General features: G+C 40.4%; 2 protein-coding genes across 8 annotated transcripts in view; one reads left to right on the top strand and one right to left on the bottom strand.

The window, feature by feature from the left end:
* Positions 1 to 20,867, top strand: part of LOC126963577 (E3 ubiquitin-protein ligase RBX1) — a 598,764-nt gene that overhangs the window by 154,570 nt on the left and 423,327 nt on the right. The gene's annotated exons all lie outside the window — the stretch shown is intronic.
* MRTFA (myocardin related transcription factor A) overlaps positions 1 to 20,867 on the bottom strand; it is a 217,625-nt gene that overhangs the window by 117,578 nt on the left and 79,180 nt on the right. For 2 of the 3 annotated variants that reach the window (XM_050805826.1, XM_050805823.1), the window contains exon 2: positions 17,321 to 17,582. Coding sequence is in view for 2 of the 3 variants with exons in the window: in XM_050805823.1 (XP_050661780.1) it covers positions 17,321 to 17,582 (262 nt within the window). In the remaining variant the exon portion in view is untranslated. Of the gene's footprint in view, positions 1 to 1,149; positions 4,773 to 17,320; positions 17,583 to 20,867 lie in introns of those variants that run through there. The other variant, XM_050805825.1, reaches the window with a different exon arrangement.

Raw genomic sequence — 20,867 nt, 5'->3', positions numbered from 1 at the left:
CTGGGAGCTTTTTCATCAAAGACAGATGGAAAGCATTCGGATAAGCACACTATCTTGTTTAGAACACAAAGCTCAATAGATCTGTAGGAGGAAAAGGAAAGAACCTGAAAGACACAGCCTATATGCATAAAAAATGACTCATTACCGTCATATTAGTAAAACCAGAAAGAACAAAATGGTAGTGGTATCTGTCTTCTTTGCCCCTTCCCTGATCGTAAGCTTTATTAACCAGATAGCATCTGATCCTGTCTTCAACTGATGTATACCTATGTCTTTCAACATACTACCTAAAATGCTCCCCAAGGAGAACAGTGAGACCAGTTCTGCCAGAGACAGTATCTGCCAGAACCAAGAAGTCTTATTTCCCTTTGAGAAAGCCAGTGGATGGGGAAGAGGTCCCCAAATGCCACTTGTCTGAATCTTTTAAGATATGCTCTCAAACAAGAAAACACTACAGATTACATTTTAGTAGAGATCTAAAAATAGCAAAAGAACATTCCCTATTTTTAGATATCTGACTTCCAAGTGTAAAAACACTAAAAGAAACCATTAAAAACTAACTGTATTTTTTAAAGGTTTTAAAAAACTCTCAATTGGAAAACTGTTTTTAGAGATAAAATGTCAAAAATACTGCCTTGTGTTGACTGACTCTTTGCTCAAACTTACCCATCTCCAAAATTCGGTCCTAATCCTATGTGTTATTAAGGACATTTCCACAGAACCAAAAGATGATACAGAAAGGATATACCACAAACAAGAAAGAACAGCAAAGAAAAAAAATTTAAAGATGCTTTCAGAAAAACAAAGAGTGTAGACTAATGATTAAAGACAATGTATAAAACAGCAAAGCAATTTAATTGTCCTTCATTTAAAACAGTGCCACAGACAATACAACACTTGATTAAAGAAGATGAATAGTTTTTTTCTCAAATAGGTCTCCTCGACTGAATAGTCTTAAAACCAGTAAGCATCTAATTCAAAACTTTCGGAATAACTAGAATTTGCAATGAGAGAAAAATTAATAAAAAACTGAAAATGCAGTACATTTCTTCCTCCCCATTTGACCAACTTTTTTTAAAGAAGCCTATGACAAATAAGATTTGTAGGAAATTATTAGCAAATTAGGAAATTAGGATCTATGGGAATTACCTGATTGTACTGCCATCATTAACATGTCAGGTTCCAGTAGAGTCATGACGGATTCTTCCAGAAACAAAAGTCCACAAATATACTGAAGAAAGTCAAAGTCACAGAAGAAAAGCTGTCTTGAAAGGCTATGGAAAGCTTTCACAAATTCAATCTGATGCCTTACACTCAAATCAGACTGTGAGAACTCACTCCCCTTCTCAGTGCAGTTACCAATTTATCCACCCTTCAGGCGAGTCAAGATGACACAAAGTTGAATTACTGCCGACAGGAAACCAAAAAGCTCTCCAGTTAAGACACACTAAGTGTGGTTAGAACAGTGAGTGAGCTCCTCCCCTTGCTATTTGTCTCTGGAGGAGGGGAGAGACATATATAAAGAGACTTTCAGAAAACAGATCAACTGCTTTTTTCCTCTCTTTATAAGAGAAGATGAGGTTTTGTTCAAAATCCTACTATAAAAGACTGCTGTTAATGCAGTTTAGTGGAACAGATTAAACACAATCCAAACAACTCAACCTCATGAAAGAAGCAGTCCAATTACTGACCCATTGAAGAGAGGTGGGGAAGAGGATTAAACACATATAAACACATATATACAAAATGTAAGCTGCATAAATTTTCTGAAAAAGAATTCCAACGGCTTTTTTATCTGTGGTATTTATAGATAACAGGCTAAGGAAGTTGAACATTTAACTACAGAAGCTCAACTATTTCTCCACCCCCACTCCAATTAAAATATCTGTTTCAAAAAGTCATCTGAAAACATTCCGAAACTGTAATCTGTCTTTCAGATCTGTCAATCCCCTAAAAGAGCCTCTTACTTATGCTTATATTAGATATACGGTCTGTGAATAGAGAGCATACTGATGTTATTTGATTTTATTTACTTTTTTTGTATGTTTGAGACAGGGTCTCACTCTGTCGCCCAGACTGGAATGCAGTGGTACAAACATGGCTTACTGCAACCTCGACCTCCCAGGCTCAAGAGCTCCTCCCACCTCAGCCTCCTGAGTAGCCAGTCTCAAACCCCTAGGGTCAAGCGATCCGCCCACCTTAGCCTCACAAAGTGCTGGGATTACAGGCATGAACCACCACTCCCCACAGCACCTTTCATTAACTGATATTCAAAATAATGATATTAAGATTACTTTCAGCCTATCTGATTGACTTTTTAAAAGTTGGAAACTAAGAATTCATGTTTGGTATGTTTATCTAGAATTCCTCAATCTTTCTGGTTAACTATCAGCCTGTATGTGAAAGCTGGCTGCTGCAAACAGCCCAGCAAATACCTTAATGCTTACATAGTAAACAAATGGTAAATAAAAGCACTAGGAAACCTTAAGAGAGAAAATAGTCTCAGAATGACTGAAGGCAATATTTTGTTATTAGTAAAGAGAAGCAATGCAGATTTGGGGTGAGGGAGACTCAGTACCAGAGAGAAAAACTTCCTTCCTTTCTCACTCCAAGAACATCATGTTTAAAAGAAAAGCCAGAAAAGCTCTATATAGAACTGTGGGAATGACTCAACAGGCAAAGAGTAGCAGCCAGTGTGGGCTAAATGCTGCTCTGGGAAGGCAGAAGCATCTCACTGGCCCCTTCTGGCAACCAAATTCTCAAACTGACTTATGAAAAACAGGTAAATTTCAACTCTGAGTCTACATGACAGTCTGGTCAAAGGTTAGCAATTAAGGGAAAAGCATCCCAAAAAGGTTGAGAAGATTGAGAGATTGAGTCATTCCTTGGTCCTTATGTGGGCTGTATAATTTGCTGTGTGAGGAGTTTCTTGTTCTTCTTTTTTTTTTTTTTTTTTTTTTTTTTTTTTTTTTTTTTTTTTTTTTTGAGAGACAGGGTCTCATTCTGTTCCCCAGACTGAGTACAATGGCATGATCTCGGCTCACTGCAGCCTCAACCTCCCGGGCTCAAGTGATCCTCCCACCTCAGCCTGCCCGTAGCTGGGACTACAGACACATGCCACAACACCCGGCTAATTTTTGTATTTTTAGTAAAGATGGAGTTTCACCATGTTGCCCAGGCTGGCCTTGAACTCCTAAGTTCAAGTGATCCCCCTGCCTCAGCTACCCAAAGTGGTGGGATTACAGGCTTGAGCCACCACACCTGGTCTTTGTTAAATTTACTTTGTCTCTCTAGTAATGAGGGTTTTCAAATGAAACAAGTTTTCACAGTTCGGTATTTACAGGAAAATAAATACGAAATTTTAAGATTACTGCACAGAAGATGGTAGGAAGGGCAGAGGACTGTCTCCCTCCTGCCAAAACTGTTCACCCTAGAAGAGAGCATGTAATGCTACAGTGTCAATACTCCAGCGCCACAGGAGATACTAAGAGTCATGCGATAGGAGTAACAAACATAACATCTCAGTTGATTTGACTTTTTCTTAGCAATTCCACACCCATTATCTCATTGGCACTTTGAGGTAAAAAGAGCTAAATAAAAGAAAAACAATTTTTTAAACAGTAATCTTTAAAAAATAAAACAAGCAGCAATGTAATCTTTCTCAATTGCTAAGATTTTGCATTTACTCTCAAGAGTATTAGCACAGCAACATTCATTGTCAAAATTCTAAAAGTTACAATTCTAAAAGTCTGAACCCCTGTGAAAGCTTCAGTTCCGTTATGTTTTTGCGCAAATTAGTAACACTTCGTAGAAAAAGAACTAAAGTAAACTTTAACAAGGGCTCTGCACAAATGAAGATGACTTCAAGTTAACAGCACCAAGGGAATGAGAGATAATGATCTTAATTTCCAATAGAACAAAAGCTTTGCTTCTAATCCTAACTAGCAAATCAACACAAATTTGATATGATCTACAGTCTCTATTAATTCACTCTAAAGGGACATTATACTGTAGGATATCAATATAGTTGTTTTTTGGTTTTTTTTGAGACAAAGTCTCACTCTGCCACTCAGGCTGGAGTACAGTGGCACAATCTCGGCTCACTGCAACCTCCACCTCCCAGGTTCAAGTGATTCTCATACCTCAGCCTCCCAACTAGCTGGGATTACAGTCGCCCACCACCATACCCAGCTAATTTTTACATATTTTTTTTTTTAGCTGAGATGGGGTTTCACCATGTTGGCCCAGGCTGGTTTTGAACTCCTGGCCTCAAGTGATCCACCAGCCTTGGCCTCCCAACGTGTTGGGAATCCAGGCATAAGCCACGGCACCTAGCCTAGTTTTAAATTTTTTAACAGTTTTGGCAGTTATTAACGATTTTTTTTGAGACAGAGTCTTGCTGTGTCGCCCAGGCTGGAGTGCAGTGGCACGATCTCGGCTCACTGCAACCTCCACCTCCCAGGTTCAAGCGATTCTCCTGCCTCAGCCTCCTGAGTAGCTGGGATTACAGGCGCGCACCACCAGCCTGGCTAATTTTTGTATTTTTAGTAGAGACGGGGTTTTCACTATGTTGGCCAGGATGGTCTCGATCTCCTGACCTCGTGATCTGCCTGCCTTGGCCTCCCAAAGTGCTGGGATTACAGGCATGAGCCACTGCACCTGGCCAACAACAACTATTTTCTTAACATAACTATAATATTTTCACACTTAAATTTTATAAATTCCTTAATATCAGTTAAACAATCAGTGTTCAAATTTTCAGTTATCTCTCTCTCTCTCTCTCTCTTTTTTTTTTTTCAGACAGGGTCTCACTCTGTTGCCCAGACTGGACTGCAGTGGAGTGATCTCGGCTCACTGCAGCCTCGACCTCCCAGGCTCAAACGATCCTCCCATCTCAGCCTCCCAAGTAGCTGGGACCGCAGGTACATGCCACCATACTCAGCTAATATTTAAAACTTCTGTAGAGATGGGGGGCGTCATCAAGTTACCCAGGCTGGTCTTGAAATCCTGGGCTCAGGCAATCCTCCTGCCTCAGCCTCCCAAAGTGAGAGGATTACAGATGTGAGCCACCTCACCCAGACCAGGTTAAAGTTTTTGACAGTAGTATTTCACAGGTGGTAGTGTGTACTTGAGCAATAGCTTCTGAACTGTGCTCCTTCTCTTTGGCCTTGTTTCTACTAAAAACCATCCTTGTTACCAACTGACTGTTATTTCTCTTTGAAAATTCAGTTTAAGGTGCTGCCTTCTCCATAAAGCCCTCTCTGATCCCTGGCACTCTCCCCATCTCACACAGCCTCCACAGATATGCTAACTACCCCTCCTTTAGGCTCCCCCAGCACCTGTGCCTGCCTCTGTTAATACCGCATGGCTTAATGCTAGCCAGGAGGGGTGGTGGCTCACACCTGTAATTTCAGCACTTTGAGAGGCTGAGGCAGGTGGATCAGGGGTTCGAGACCAGCCTGACCAACATGGTGAAACCCCATCTCTACTATAAATACAAAAATTAGCTGGGCATAGTGGCATATGCCTGTAATATGAGGCATATTGTAATTTGAGACTCTGTCTCAAAAAAAAAAAAATACAAACAAAAAATTCCTCTGCATTCCCAAATCTTGCTCAGTGTCTGACATATATGACAGCATTCATAAATGTGTGCCAAGTGTAATGAAAAGCACTTATTTATCACAGAAATTCAAATGGCATGGGAAAAGTTCATAACAAAAAAAATCATTACCTACCCAGAAAGGGCAGGTGCTCTGCTAAAATTTTCATTAGAACACATACTGAAAGGGTTATTACTTAGAAAACTACATAAAGTATTGAAGTATGGAGTTAACATAAAGACATTCACAATAATACCCTCAGGAATATTAAGTCTTAACGAGAATGAAAATGCTGAAATTATAGGGAATGAATAAGAGAAATTAGAAAAACAGAGAACTTTGGCTCACCTACAGAAAAATCTTTAAACACAGAAAGCTGTCAATTTCACTAATGTTAATTTCTATAATAAAATGTAATTTACACATGTATACACAAAAGCAACAAATTTATTTTTATGAACTCTGGGATTTCAGAGAACAGAAATGTAATTCAGTTCCTGTGTCCATTTCTGATTTGAGTTCTCACAAGCGTACGCATCAGTTTATTGAAGCTCAGCTCTACGAAAAATCTAGTCATCATACCCAAATGTCATGGGCTCCAACCAGTGAAGACTTTCCCCTAGACACCTCGTATTGGGCACCACTCAAAAGATAACATAACCCAGCATGCAGGCAAGTTGCTACAGGTCCTGAGGCAGCTTCCATTTCCTGTGACCACAACCTACTGCTGATGAAGTACTGAGTCAAGACCTGCAAACCTGGGAGGATCACACATTACCACAGATACGTTATTCCTTAGACCCAGGACAGATGATGGCTGTGTGTGTGTGTGTGTGTGTGTGTGTGTGTGTGTCTTTTTGAGATACAGTTTTGCTCTGTTGCCCAGGCTGGAATGTGTGTGTGTGTGTGTGTGTGTGTGTGTGTGTGTGTGTGTGTGTGTCTTTTTGAGATACAGTTTTGCTCTGTTGCCCAGGCTGGAATGCAGTGGCATGGTCTTGGCTCACTGCAACCTCCACCTCCCGAGTTCAAGCGATTCTCCTGCCTCAACCTCCCAAGTAGCTGGGATTACAGGCGCCTGCCACCACGCCCGGCTAAATTTTTGTATTTTTAGTAGAGACGCGGTTTCACCATGTTGGTCAGAATGGTCCTGAACTCCTGACCTCATGATCAGCCTACCTTGGCCTCCCAAAGCAGGGATTACAGGCATGAGCCACCATGCCCGGCCTAGGTGATGGCTGTATTTTAAGCTCACTTTTTAAACATTTTTATTTATTTATTTTAAGACAGGGTCTCACTCTGTTGCCCAGGCTGCAGTACATTGGCACCATCATGGCTCGTTCATACTTTATGTCTGAAATAAAGTATTCATCTCACATTACTTATTCTCAAACTCCCTCCACTGATATACTGACACTCTTCTAGTTCCTTTGTGACAATTTTCCCCAATAACCTCTGCCTCCTCCTCCTCCTGATTTCTCCTCCTCCACCCCCTAGCCCTGTCTTCACACTTCTTTCGTTTGTCAAACCACTGCTTACGCTTTGGATCTCTGCTTAAATGTCTCTTCCTCAAGCCTTCCCTACATTAAAACCCTCACTATTAGATCTGTTATTCTGTTATAACATCTTGTGTTTTTGTTTTTTTAAAAGGCAATTACCAAAGTTTGTAACTATGAATTAGCTCATCTAACTCTTTGTTGAGTCTTTGTCTTTCATGGAACTTCTATAGTTCCATGAAAGACAATAAGAACCTTATCTGTCTTGTTCACTACCCTCTCTCCAATACTTAGCACACAGGGCTAAGTGCTAAGATCTTAATAATCACAGAATAATTTTTCCAACATTAAAATGGTCAAATTCTTTAAGTCAATATTTCCACTTCTAAGGAAATAATCTGAAATGCAAAAAACGATTTAAAAGATATTTATCTAAATATTAATGTAAGCATGAAAAACAGAAAATGATTGAATTGTCCAACTAAGGAGAAAGTAATAAACGATGGCATGGAACAGAATGTTATACACCCCATTAAAAAAGGCTACTTATAAAAATATTTCAATAATATGAAAAAAGCAGGACACAGAATTGGGTCTGTAGTATTAGCTCAGTTATTTTAAAAACATACATTTGCAAGAACACTAGAGGGATATAAACCATATGCTAACAGTGATTTTCTCTGGGAGATGGGATCCATTAGAATTTGGGCTTTTGTTTTTGTTTTGTTTTGTGTTAGAGCAGGAACTCTATCTGGTATCTGTTCTCCAGGGGCCTAGCATAACATGTGATGAATAAGCAAGAATGAGAAATTGATTATCGCTAAGTACTGGAATGAAGTAGGTTATGAAATTCTCTAAGTCACATTATAAACAGAATCATTTAATCAACTGACATGCCTAAGATTGGAGGATTTTCAACAGGAGACCTAATCTAGAAAATCCTCGAAAATCAGGCTTGGTGAAGAATATAATTAACAAATCTCTTTCCTTTCCCCAAGAAATGCTGTAATTTGGATCAGAAACTGCCTACTCAAGATTTTTACTTCTCCCAGCAATTAATTAGAACCTCTTGTGCAACATTATGGCATGAAAGGATACGGTTCGTACCCTTACAGAAAAAAATACATGATCTGCCCTTTATTCCACAGGCTGCACATGTGAAAACAAATGGATATTTCTTAAATCTTACACAAAGGAGGAGAAAAACCACTGTGAAAGAGGAAAGGCCCTTTTCACTCCCATTCTCCTGCTGACTTTTCTTTACATAGCTCTTCCTATCCTACCCAGCACCTCAGACCACAGACACACATAGAACTGCACCTTTACATCTCTCAGAACAATATCTGAGATCAGCAACAACATTTAGAAAATAAAATTTTTGTAAAAGGTAACATTTACAATAGCATTAAAACATACGAAGTGTCTAAAAATAAATCTAACAAAAGATGTGTAAGATCATCACAGAGAAAATTTTTAAAAACCCACTGGGAGACCTTACAAAAGATCTAAATAAATGCGGAAAATACACATTTACAGTATAATCTTCTAAAAATACCAGTTCTTCCTAAATTGGTTCATAGATGCAACGCAATTCCAATCAAAATCCCATAGTGATTTTAAATTTTATATGGAAATGCAAAGGACCAAGAACAGGCAAGAATGAAACTCTTGAACAAGAACAAAGCGTGAGGACTTACTTCTCCCATACAACAGGGCTTATTACAGTTATCATAATTAAAACTGTGAGGGCAGGAATACACAAATAGCCCAATGGAACCAAAGAGTGAGCTCAGAAACATACCCACATAGCTAGGTCCCTGATATATGAAAGAGGTAGCTCTGTTGATTAGTGGGGAAAGAAGAGGATTTTCAATAAACGGGAATCCACTTGAAAAAAAAAATTAACTTGTGTCTTACCTTATTCCTATATGAAAAAATATTTCCAGAAACACAAGACACAAAACTCACAAACTATAAAAGACTCACATAAATTATATTAAATTTAGAAATTCTTTTTGTGTTTTGTTTGTTTTGAGATGGGGTCTTGCTCTGTCACCCAGGCTAGACTACAGTGGCATGATTATAGTTCATTGTAACCTTGAATTCCTGGGCTCAAGCGATCCTTCTGCCTCAGCCTCCCTAGTAGGTGGGACTACAGGCATGAGCCACCATGCCCGGCTCATCTTTTTGAGAGAGGGGGTCTTGCTATGTTGCTTAGGCTGGTCTTGGACTCCTGGCCTCAAGTCATCCTTCCGCCTTGGCCTCCCAAAGCACTGGGATTAGAGGCATGAAACACTATGCCCAGCTAAATTTAGAGATTCTTAATCAAAAGACAGGATAAATAGAAAGAAAAAGACAAATCCCAAGGTGGGAGAAGATGTCTGCAATATATTTAAGCAACAACAAACTAGTATTCTGGAAATTTAAAGAACTCTTATTCAAGAAAAAACCAATACAATAGAAAGAGTAGGCAAAAGACTTAACTTGCCACTTCACAAAAGAGGAAGTACAGGCCAGGGCCAGCATGGGCTACATAGCAAGACTCTGTCTATACACAATATAAAAACTGAGTCAGGCATGGTGGCACACTCCTGTAGTCCCAGCTACTCAGGAGGCTGAGGCAGGAGGATCATTTGAGCCCAGGAGATCAAGGCTGAAGTGAGCACCATACTCCAGCCTAGGCAACAGAGCAAGACATTGTCTCAAATATATATATATATATATTTTAAAAAAATGGAAAGTGATTTACCAATTATATGTGTATATATAATTGGTAAATGTATAAAATAATTGGTATATATAATTGGTAAAAGAAATCACTTTCCAGTATGATACACTGATTCAATGGATGACAGAACTCCTTGAGCTGAAGCCTAAGGGCTTAGTTCATTAGACAGATGTTTCCAGGCTTCTCCAAGCCCTGGCTAGATAGGATCCACAAGCAGATCAACTTTTATATTTTAGACCTAAGTTCTCAGCCTAGAAGATAGAGGAGTAATATTTTAAAATACATCTTGAAAGTTTTTATCAACCTTTTACAATTAAGTCAGTAAAGATTGGGTTAACCAAGGCACTGCCTCTCTTTAAGGCTCCAAGTTCCTCTGTTTAGGAAATGAAGGTGTCAGGACCTTGACTGCCTACTGCCCCATACGGACCTCTGCTAACCTACTGAATTTCTTTCTTTTCTTCTTTTTTTTTTTTTTGAGATGAAGTCTCGCTCTTGTCACCCAGGCTGGAGTGCAGTGGAGCAATCTCCTGGCTCACTGCAACCTCCGCCTCCTGTATTCAAGCAATTTTCCTGCCTCAGCCTCCGGAGGAGCTGGGATTACAGGCGCCTGCCACCATGCCTAGCTAATTTTTGTATTTTTATTACAGACGGGGTTTTATCATGTTGGCCAGGCTGGTCTCAAACTCCTGACCTCAGGCGATCCACCAGCCTCGGCCTCCCAAACTGCTGGCATTACAGGCATGAGCCGCCGCACCCGGCCACCACTGAATTTCTATATAATACATGCTTCTATGTGAAATAGATCAAAGAAGTACATTTCTCACTCCACTCTCTCAACACACGATACACCCATTCATGAAAAAGCACCTCCTCTAACTCTAGAATTTATTCTGTTCTAGAGCTCCACACTTTCCAATTTCACAATCTTCTCAAAGACTTTCCATTTCTGCTCCTATCATTACCTCCCAAACAAATGACCATGCAAAAACCTACTGTAAAATATAAGGATCTTCTTACCAGCCTCTTTCCTCCAGAGCTGAATGCTGGAGAGTAACAAAATTTAAGAGGTAGGCAGAGAAAGATAGCAAAAGCTCTGAATAGCAAAGGGAGTGGCTGGAAAGGTAGAGTTTAAAAAGCCGGAAAAAGGTAAGTCATAGATATCTGTGGAGGAAAAGTTTCAAGTCTGAGGGAGAAGCCAACCATGTCAAATGATGGCAAAGAGGTCAAGTAGCGTAAAGACTAAAGAGGGCTTATTTGATCTACAGCAAAAAGAACACAAATTACTGTGGCAATGGCAGTTTCTGAAGACAGGTAGTGACAGAAGCCATAAAGCATTCAAGTCTCTGGAATATGAGAAAATAGAGACAATGACTGTAAACTATTCTTTCAGGAGCTTAAATACTAAGGGAAAGTTAAGAGTTGTTGGGAAAGATTTCAGTTAATTTATATGCTAAGTGGAAACACTTTAGAGAAAAAGGCTGAAGATACACAAACACCTTGGGCCCAACAGCAAGAGCTGCCTTCTACTCCACTAAGAAAACAGAGTTCTTACCTGTAGTGGAACAAACATGTAAACCATTCATTGATTCATTCAATAAATATTTATTGCCGGGCGCGGTGGCTCACGCCTGTAATCCCAGCACTTTGGGAGGCCGAGGCGGGCAGATCACGTGGTCAGGAGATCGGGACCACCCTGGCTAACACGGTGAAACCCTGGTCTCTACTAAAAATACAAAAAATTAGCCGGGCGCGGTGGCGGGCGCCTGTAGTCCCAGCTACTCAGGAGGCTGAGGCAGGAGAATGGTGTGAACCTGGGAGGTGGAGCCTGCAGTGAGCCAAGATTGCGCCACTGCACTCCAGCCTGGGTGACAGAGCAAGACTCCATCTCAAAAAATAGTAATAAATAAAATAAAATAAAATAAATATTTATTGAGTGCCCATTATGATCCAGGAGTTGGGTATATGCCAGTGAACAAAATAAAGTTTCTGCCCTCAGGAAATAACTATTAAAGGGGAGAAAAGAGAAAATAAACACACACACACACATACACACACACACAATGACAGATAAGAATAACTGCTTTGAAGAAAAAGCAGGATCGAGAGTAGCAGGAGGTGCTATTATAGAGAAGACAGGCAGGGAAGGCCTCCCTAAGGAAATGACATTTGTGCAGGAACTTCAGTGAAGGCACAGCAAGTACAAGGCCCTGGGATAGGAACAGGTTTGATGTGTTCAAGAAATAGCAAGAAGTCAGTGTGCCTGGGAGCTAAGGGATAAGGGTTAAGAAATGATGTCAGAGAGAGGCTGGGCATGGTGGCTCACATCTGTAATTTCAGCATTTTGGAGGACGAGGCGAGTGAATAACTTGAGATTAGGAGTTCAAGACCAGCCTTGCCAATATGGTGAAACCCCATCTCTACTAAAAATAATTTAAAAATCAGCCGGGTGTGGTAGCATACGCCTGTAATCCCAGCTACTCAATAGCTCAGTAACGAGAATCACTTGAACCCTGGAGGCAGAGGTTGCAGTGAGCTGAGACCGTACCACTGCATTCCAGCCTGGGTGACAGGGCGAGACTGTCTCCCAAAAAAAAAAAAAAAAGAAATGGTGTCAGAGAGAATACCAAGGCCACATAATAAGTACTATAATTTCATCATAAGCCTCACAGAAAAGCATTGAAGAGTATTGAGAGTAGCGTAGCAGTGTCTGATTTCAGTTTTCAAAGGCTCACTATTGCTGAGTGAAGAATTCCAATTACAATATAGGGTGATGAAGTAGGTTGATAAAGGGCAACAGCGGCACACTGGCTCACGCCTGTAATCTCAGCACTGTGGGAGGCCGAGGACAGGGGCAGAGGGGATCACGTGAGGTCAGGAGTTTGAGACCTGCCTGGACAACATGGTGAAATTCTGTCTCTACTAAAAATACAAAAATTATCCAGGCGTGGTGGCGCATGTCTGTAATCCCAGCTACTCAGGAGGCTGAGGCACAAGAACCCCTTGAACCAGGGAGGCAGAAGTTGCCGTGAGCCAAGGTCACGCCACAGAACTCCAGCCTGGGTGACAGAGCAGGACCCCGTCTCAAAAAAAAAAAAATAGGGAACTGGGAAAACCAAAAGAGGGGCATCTGACACTAAATATGAGTTAGGAAAGGCTTCAAGAAGAGTGAGGGAGAGAAAGGGTATTCCAAATGAAGGACACAGATGTAGAAAAGAAACAGGGGTTTTGAAAAGGTTTGACATTTATTTACACCAGCATGGGACAGAAAATATTGTATAAAAATATACCATTTAAGGCTGGGCCTGGTGGCTCACACCTGTAATCCCAGCACTTTGGGAGGCCAAGGCAGGCGGATCACGAGGTCAAGAGATTGTCAAGAAACCATCCTGGCCAACATGGTGAAACCTCGTCTCTACTAAAAATACAAAAATTAGTCGGGCGTGGTGGTGCATGCCTGTAGTCCCAGCTACTCAGGAGGCTGAGGCACGAGAATTACTTGAACCCGGGAAACGGAGGTTGCAGTGAGCCAAGATCGCACCACTGCACTCCAGCCTGGCAACAGAGCAAGACTCCGTCTCAAAAATATATATATACCACCTACATCTACCAAAAAAAAAAAAAAAAAAAAAGATATCCAGGAATAAAACTAATAAATATTTGTATGACTTTTCTCGAGACACTGACAAAACTCTGTAAAGACATTAAAGAAAACCTATTTAATTGAAGAGATAAAACAAAGTAATGGATAGGAAGACTCAATATTTAAAAATTTGTATTTTCCTACCCACTGTTTTTGTTTGTTTGTTTGTTTGTTTAAGAGACAGGGTCTCACTATGGCTCCCAGGCTGGACTGCAGTGGTGCAATCATAGCTCACTATAATCTTAAACTCCTGGGCTCAAGCAATCTTCAAATGTCAGCCTCCCAACATGGCGGGATTATATTCTCCCTACTTACCGATGACCAACATACTTCAAATAAAAATCCCAGCGAGTATACCAAAAGACATATACAAGAATTCCATGGTGGCATAAATCATAATAGTCCCAAAGTGAAACAACCTAAACATCCATGAACAGTAAAATGGAAAAATAAATTGCATTTTATTCACACAATGAATTGATTAAACAGCAATGAAAATAAACTCTAGCCACACACAATTCAACATAAAAAAATTTCAAAAACATAAAGAAACCACCAACAGAATACACATGGTATGACTCAATTTTTATAAGGTTTCAAAACTAACCTATGGTGTTGAAAATCAGGATGGTAGTTTCCTTTGAGTATTGATTGGGAAGAAGTACAAGGTGGGGAAAGTTCTGGACTACTAGTATTTCCTCATTAAGTAGTAGTTACTAACTAAGTAGTAGTTCCTCACTAAGTAGTAGTTACTAACAGGTGTACTCACTTTGTGATAATAACAACGCTTACAAGTTGTGGGTTATTTTGTATTTATGTTATACTTCCACAACAGGAAGAGTACTGGTGTCTGCATTTTACTTCAAGAAACATCAAAAAAATCAGATTGAGGGCTAGGTGTGGTGGCTCATGCCTGTAATCCCAGCACTTTGGGAGGCTGAGGAGGGCGGATCACCTGAGGCCAGAAGTTTGAGACCAGCCTGGTCAACATGGTGAAACCCTGTCACTAAAAATACAAGAATTAGCCATTCATGGTGGCACATGGCTGTAATCCCGGCTACTTGGGTGGCTGAGGTAAGAGAATCACTTGAACCCGGGAGACAGAGCCCACAGTGAGCCAAGATGGCATCACTGCACTCCAGTCTGGGCAACAGAGTGAGACTCTATTACAAAAAAAAAAAAAAAAATTAAATTTAAAGATTAGATTGATAGATATCGGCCGGGCGCGGTGGCTCAAGCCTGTAATCCCAGCACTTTGGGAGGCCGAGGCGGGCGGATCACAAGGTCAGGAGATCGAGACCACAGTGAAACCCCGTCTCTACTAAAAATACAAAAAATTAGCCGGGCGCGGTGGCGGGCGCCTGTAGTCCCAGCTACTCAGGAGGCTGAGGCAGGAGAATGGCGGGAACCCGGGAGGCGGAGCTTGCAGTGAGCCGAGATCGTGCCACTGCACTCCAGCCTGGGCAACAGCGTGAGACTCCGTCTCAAAAAAAAAAAAAAAAAAAAAGATTGATAGATATCTGCGATTTAAGCAAGTTTTTTGTTTGTTTGTTTGTTTTTGTTTTTTTTTTTTGAGACGGAGTCTTTGCTCTGTCACCCAGGCTGGACTGCAGTGGCGCGATCTAGGCTCACTACAAGCTCCTCCTCCTGGGTTCACGCCATTCTCCTGCCTCAGCCTCCGGAGTAGCTGGGACTACAGGCGCCTGCTACCACGCCCGGCTAATTTTTTTGTATTTTTAGTAGAGATGGGGTTTCACCGTGTTAACCAGGATGGTCTTGATCTCCTAACCTTGTGATCCGCCCGTCTTGGCCTCCCAAAGTGCTGGGATTACAGGCTTGAGCCACCGCGCCCGGCCTAAGCAAGTTTTGTAAAATGTTATAGGTAGAATCTAAGAGATGGACATGCAGGTATTCATTGTAAAATTCTTCCTACTTCTTTTTTTTTCTTTCTACTTTATGTTTAATTTTTTTCATAATAAAATGTTGGAGGTAAAAATCCCAAAGGGATTTTTTGTTGGCAGAACTTGAAAAGCCAATTCTAAAATCATGGAAAATTAAAAGGGTAATAGCCAAGACAACTTTGAAAAAGAAAAAGGTAAGGAGACAGCTGTCCGAGCAGACAGAAAGACTAATTATTAGGCAATTAACTAAAATAAGGTAGCAGTGACACAGAGATGGACAGAGAGACCAGTCAAAGAAAAGAGAGCCTGAAAACTAACTCACGCACAGACAGAATACAGCAGGCATAAAGATCAGTAGGAAAAAGTAGAACTATTCAATAAGTGGGGATTAACAGCTTGGATTAGAAGAAAATACAAAATGTCTTTAACTTACAAGGAAAATGAATACTGAATAACAAACATAAATTACTGAAGAACACATAATTTTCTGTCATATATAGGTTTAAAACACGAGAAGCAACATTATATATTGCTTAAGAATATATTCACGTGGGCAAAGAATACAAACATATTTGGCAATGAAATACCAAATTCAAGTTAGTAGTTACCTCCAGGGGTAATGAAGATTTATGCAAAGTACGTAAGTTGGGTTGTATCCGAACACACAATTTTCTATATTGTTGTTTATATATTTTTTCTTTTTTTTTTTTTTTCTGAGATGGAGTTTTTCTCTTGTTGCCCAAGCTGGAATGCAGCAGCGCGATCTCGGCTCACCGCAACCTCTGCCTCCCAGGTTCAAGCAATTCTCCTACCTCAGCCTCCCTACTAGCTGGGATTACAGGCATGTGCCACCATGCCCCGCTAATTTTGTATTTTTAGTAGAGACGGGATTTCTCCATGTTGGTAAGGCTGGTTTCGAACTCCCAACCTCAGGAGATCTGCCTGCCTCAGCCTCCCAAAGTGCTGGGATTACAGGCATAAGCCACAGTGCCTGGCCTCTTTATACATTTTTTCAAATCTTAAATATTTCATAACAAATTATATATTTTTTGAATTAAAAAAAGTTTGAGGTATGAGTACATGGTTTTTAAACAGTACTTAGCACAGTTTAATGGGCTGGAACAAATACTAGGAATAGGGGAATAAGAGAAGATGTTAAAAGAAAAAGACCAGATTCTGCAAAGCCTTGCAAAACATGCCAAGAAATTTATTCACTTATGTATTGTTTGTTTGTTTATTTGAGATAGAGTCTCATTCTGTCACCCAGGCTAGAGTGCTATGGCGCAATCTTGGCTCATTGCAACCTCTGCCTCCTGGGTTCAACCGATCCTCCCATCTCAGCCTTCTCCACAGCTGGGTCTACAAGCGTGTGTCACCACACCCAGCTAATTTTTGTAATTTTAGCACAGGGTTTCACCATGTTGGCCAGGCTGGTCTCGAACTCCTGACCTGAGGTGATCTGTGCACCTCAGCCTCCCAAAGTGCTGGAATTACAAGCATAAGTCACTACACCTGGCAAGACATTTATTTTGCTTTTGTTTCATCCCACAAGGCAATCACGGAAAAGCTGTAAGCTAGAAAGTCCTAAAAGATTACTCTGACAAGGCTATACGATACAGTATGTTTCCTAATGACAGAGGCTTGTTTACCATTTAATCCCTAATCTTAGCATAGTTTATAATATGTTGATATTAATGAATACATATGCTAAATTAATGAATTTATGGAAGGAATGGGGTGAGGGAAGTAGAGAAATTAGAAATAAATTCTAATAATCCAGGTAGGAAATGTTGGACTTAAAATGATCACTTTAACTTACAGCTATCTATTTTACAAGAAATGTTAAGATTATAAGAAACTTTCAAGGAACATGAAATAAAGTAAGGATCTATAATATTATAAACATGAAGATCCTGGTACAAATCAGGGAATGCAATAATTCTGTATCTACTCACCATTCTTCCGCTCACTAAGTGGAGGCAAATTGGGATTCCTGCCAGGGTGGAGGCCTAGCGTCAGCTCGGGCTGCAAGGAGAGCTCCTGCAGTTCATTGGCAACAGCTTCGCTCTGGGGACTGGGTGCCGCAGATAGGGACACGAGCACTGGTTCATCATCATTTTCGCCGGCCCCTCCTCCGTCCAGTCCATTCACAGCAATGACGGAAGGGGGCAGGCACACCACACTGGAGAAATCCACTTTGGCTTTCGTGATGGCAATCTGGAAATGGAAGAAAAAATGGAAAGTTTAGATGGTACCATGATAATATGGTTTGGTGGTGTCCTTACCCAAATCTCATCTTGAATTGTAGTTCCCACAATTCCCACGTCATGGGAGGGACTTGGTGGCAGGTAACTGAATCATGGGGGCAGTTACCTCTGTGCTATTCTCATGAGTTCTCACAAGATCTGATGGTTTTATAAGGGGCTTTCCCTCTTTTGCTCAGCACTTCTCCTTCCTGCCACCATGTGAAGAAGGAAATGTTTGCTTCTCCTTCCACCATGATTGTAAGTTTCCTGAGGCCTCCCCAGCCCTGTGGAACTGTGAACCAATTAAAGCTCTTTCCTTTATAAACTACCCAGTCTCAGGCAGTTCTTTATAGCAATGTGAGAACAGACTAATATAGTAAATTGGTACTGATAGAGTGGGATGTTGCTATAAGGATACCTGAAAATGTGGAAGCAACTTTGAAACTGGGTAACAGGCAGAGGTTGGAACAGTTTAGAGGGCTCAGAAGAAGACAGGAAAATGTGGGAAAGTTTGAAACTTCCTAGAGACTTGTTGAATGCCTTTGACCAAAATGCTGATAGTGATATGGACAATGAAGGTTATGAAATGCAATCCCCAATGTTGGAGGTAGGACCTGATGGGAGATGTTTGAGTCATGGGGGCAGATCCCTCATGGACTGGTGCTGTCCACGTGATGGTGAGTGAGTTCTTGCAACATCTAGTCGTTTAAAAGTGTGTGCACTGTCCCCCTTCTTTCTCTCGCTCCTGCTCTCACCCTATGACATGCCTGCACCTGCTTCACCTTCTATCATGAGTAAAAGCTCCTTGATGGCACCATCCTTGTACAGTCCTGCAAAACCATGAACCAATTAAACCTCATTAAAAAAAAAAAAAAAAATATATATATATATATATATATATATATATATCTCCATTCACTGAGTCCTATGTAGTTAGTAAGAATAATTTCTTTTCTTTTTGTTTTTTTTTGAGGCAGAGTCTCGCTCTGTCGCCCAGGCTGGAGTTCAGAGGCGTGATCTCAGCTTACTGCAAGTTCCACTTCCTGGGTTCACGTCATTCTCCTGCCTCCCAAGTGGCTGGGACTACAGGTGCCCATCACCATACCCAGCTAAATTTTTTTGTATTTTTAGTAGAGACGGGGTTTCACCGTGTTAGCCAGGATGGTCTCAACCTCCTGACCTTGAGATCCACCCATCTCAGCCTCCCAAAGTGCTGGGATTACAGGCGTGAGCCACCATGCCCAGCCATAAGAATAATTTTTATAAAGCATTTCTAATGTGGGAAATGCTTATTCTAAAGCCACATTTAAGAAAAATAAGATATAAAACTACATACTCATATATTAAAATATTACACAAAGAGAAAAGATTTTAATAAGTATACCAAGACACAAAAGAGGGGTTCTGTTTGATTGGACAATGAAAAAAATTTTTTTAAGGTTCCAAATTTTCTCTAAAATACTTACATGGCTTTTATAATAAAAAGACTATAGTTTCTGATCTATAAAGTGAGATTCCCTGGGCATTCCTTGCAAACTTTGATGAGGACTTTAAATTGCTTTAGTTGAAGAAACCAACAAAATATTGAACAGCCATGAAGTGAAGAAAGACACTAAACAGACTATTATGATCTAACTTCAAGTAAAGCAACAGTGTGCCCAAATCTGACTGTAGTTCTGGTTGATACATCTCACAGAAAATAAACTGGACTGGAAAAGGTCCAGATAAGAGCAATTAACATGAGGGAGATAATATTATGAAGAAAAAGATATTAAGGACTCTCTACTCCAAAAAAGACTGGAAGAAGACTTAAGGGAGACAAGTTCAAAAAAAATATTTGAACTCAATATTAAGAACTCAATATTCTCAAGGGTACTATGGGCAAACAATGGGAAAAGGACTTCTTTTAGGGTTTGAATAATTTTAGAACTTACAAAACAACAAATGTCTACTAAGAAAATTCAGAATCTAAACTTCAAAGAATTCTTTTCCATCTTGTCTATGATTTATTATGGTTTGAACCACATCTCTGTGTGTACTGGGAAAAAAACAACTGTTATACAGGATTAATCCATCTGGCTGAGTATTCTTTGTCATTGACTCTGAAACAGCATGTTTGCTTCTTTTAATAGCAGCCTTTCAGACTAAAAAAAGACTTCAATTTTATGACATTCAAGGACCCCTTGAAAACTAACCTCCTTATTCTAAAGGAAAATAGAACGGTATCAAAACTTCAGCCCTAGGACTTAGGAAAAATGGTTTCACATAGAGTAAAAGGTTTCCAATAAACAGCTGTTAAATCATTATGGACAGTAAGAGTTCATACCTCTCATAAGAAAATTAGGGAGGCCGAGACGGGCGGATCACAAGGTCAGGAGATCGAGACCAGCCTGGCTAATACGGTGAAACCCCGTCTCTACTAAAAAATACAAAAAACTAGCCGGGTGAGGTGGCGGGTGCCTATAGTCCCAGCTACTCGGGAGGCTGAGGCAGGAGAATGGCGTAGACCCGGGAGGCGGAGCTTGCAGCGAGCTGAGATGCGGCCACTGCACTCCAGCCTGGGCGACAGAGCGAGACTCCGTCTCAAAAAAAAAAAAAAAAAAAAAAAAAAAAAAAATTAAGAAATTCAACTGTAACAGTAACAACTCTGTATGCAGTAGATGGGCCACGCAAAAGTATTAACACAAAACAAGCATTGTAATAGTTGTTAACTGAACAGAGAGAGAAACAAATGAAAGATACATAAAGACAATCTAGGAAACCACAATAGACATGTCTTAGGGGAAATTTGGATGACACAAGGAAGACTGCATGAAACATACAGAAATACTAAAAATAATGTTAGGAAGTCAAGGACAGGAAACATCAAGCCTCATATCACTAAAATACTACAGCTAAACAGATGCGCTAGAATCATGGTTTCATGTAAAAAGTTTTTAACTTAGCAAAACCCCATTATTTCAGACTTAACTGATATTTGTGATACTATAACTTGGTGTGAGATTAAATAAAATATTATGCTACTTGGCAGGGGCACGGTAATATAAAAGAGTGCCAGGTGGCCAGGTGCAGTGGCTCACTCCTATAATCCGAGCACTCTGGGAGGCTGAGGTGGGAGGATTGCTAGAGCCCAGGAGTTCCAGATCAGTCTGGGCAACATAGTAAGACCCTGCCTCTTTTAAAAAAAAGTTTTTTTTAAGTTTTTTAAAATTTTAAAAAGAAGGAAAAAAAGTGTAAAAGGTGAGTTTATTGTCTA

The sequence above is a fragment of the Macaca thibetana genome, chromosome 10, assembly GCF_024542745.1.
Source record: "Macaca thibetana thibetana isolate TM-01 chromosome 10, ASM2454274v1, whole genome shotgun sequence".
NCBI classification, from domain to species: Eukaryota; Metazoa; Chordata; class Mammalia; order Primates; family Cercopithecidae; genus Macaca; species Macaca thibetana.
This window is presented reverse-complemented; position numbering and strand designations above follow the sequence as displayed.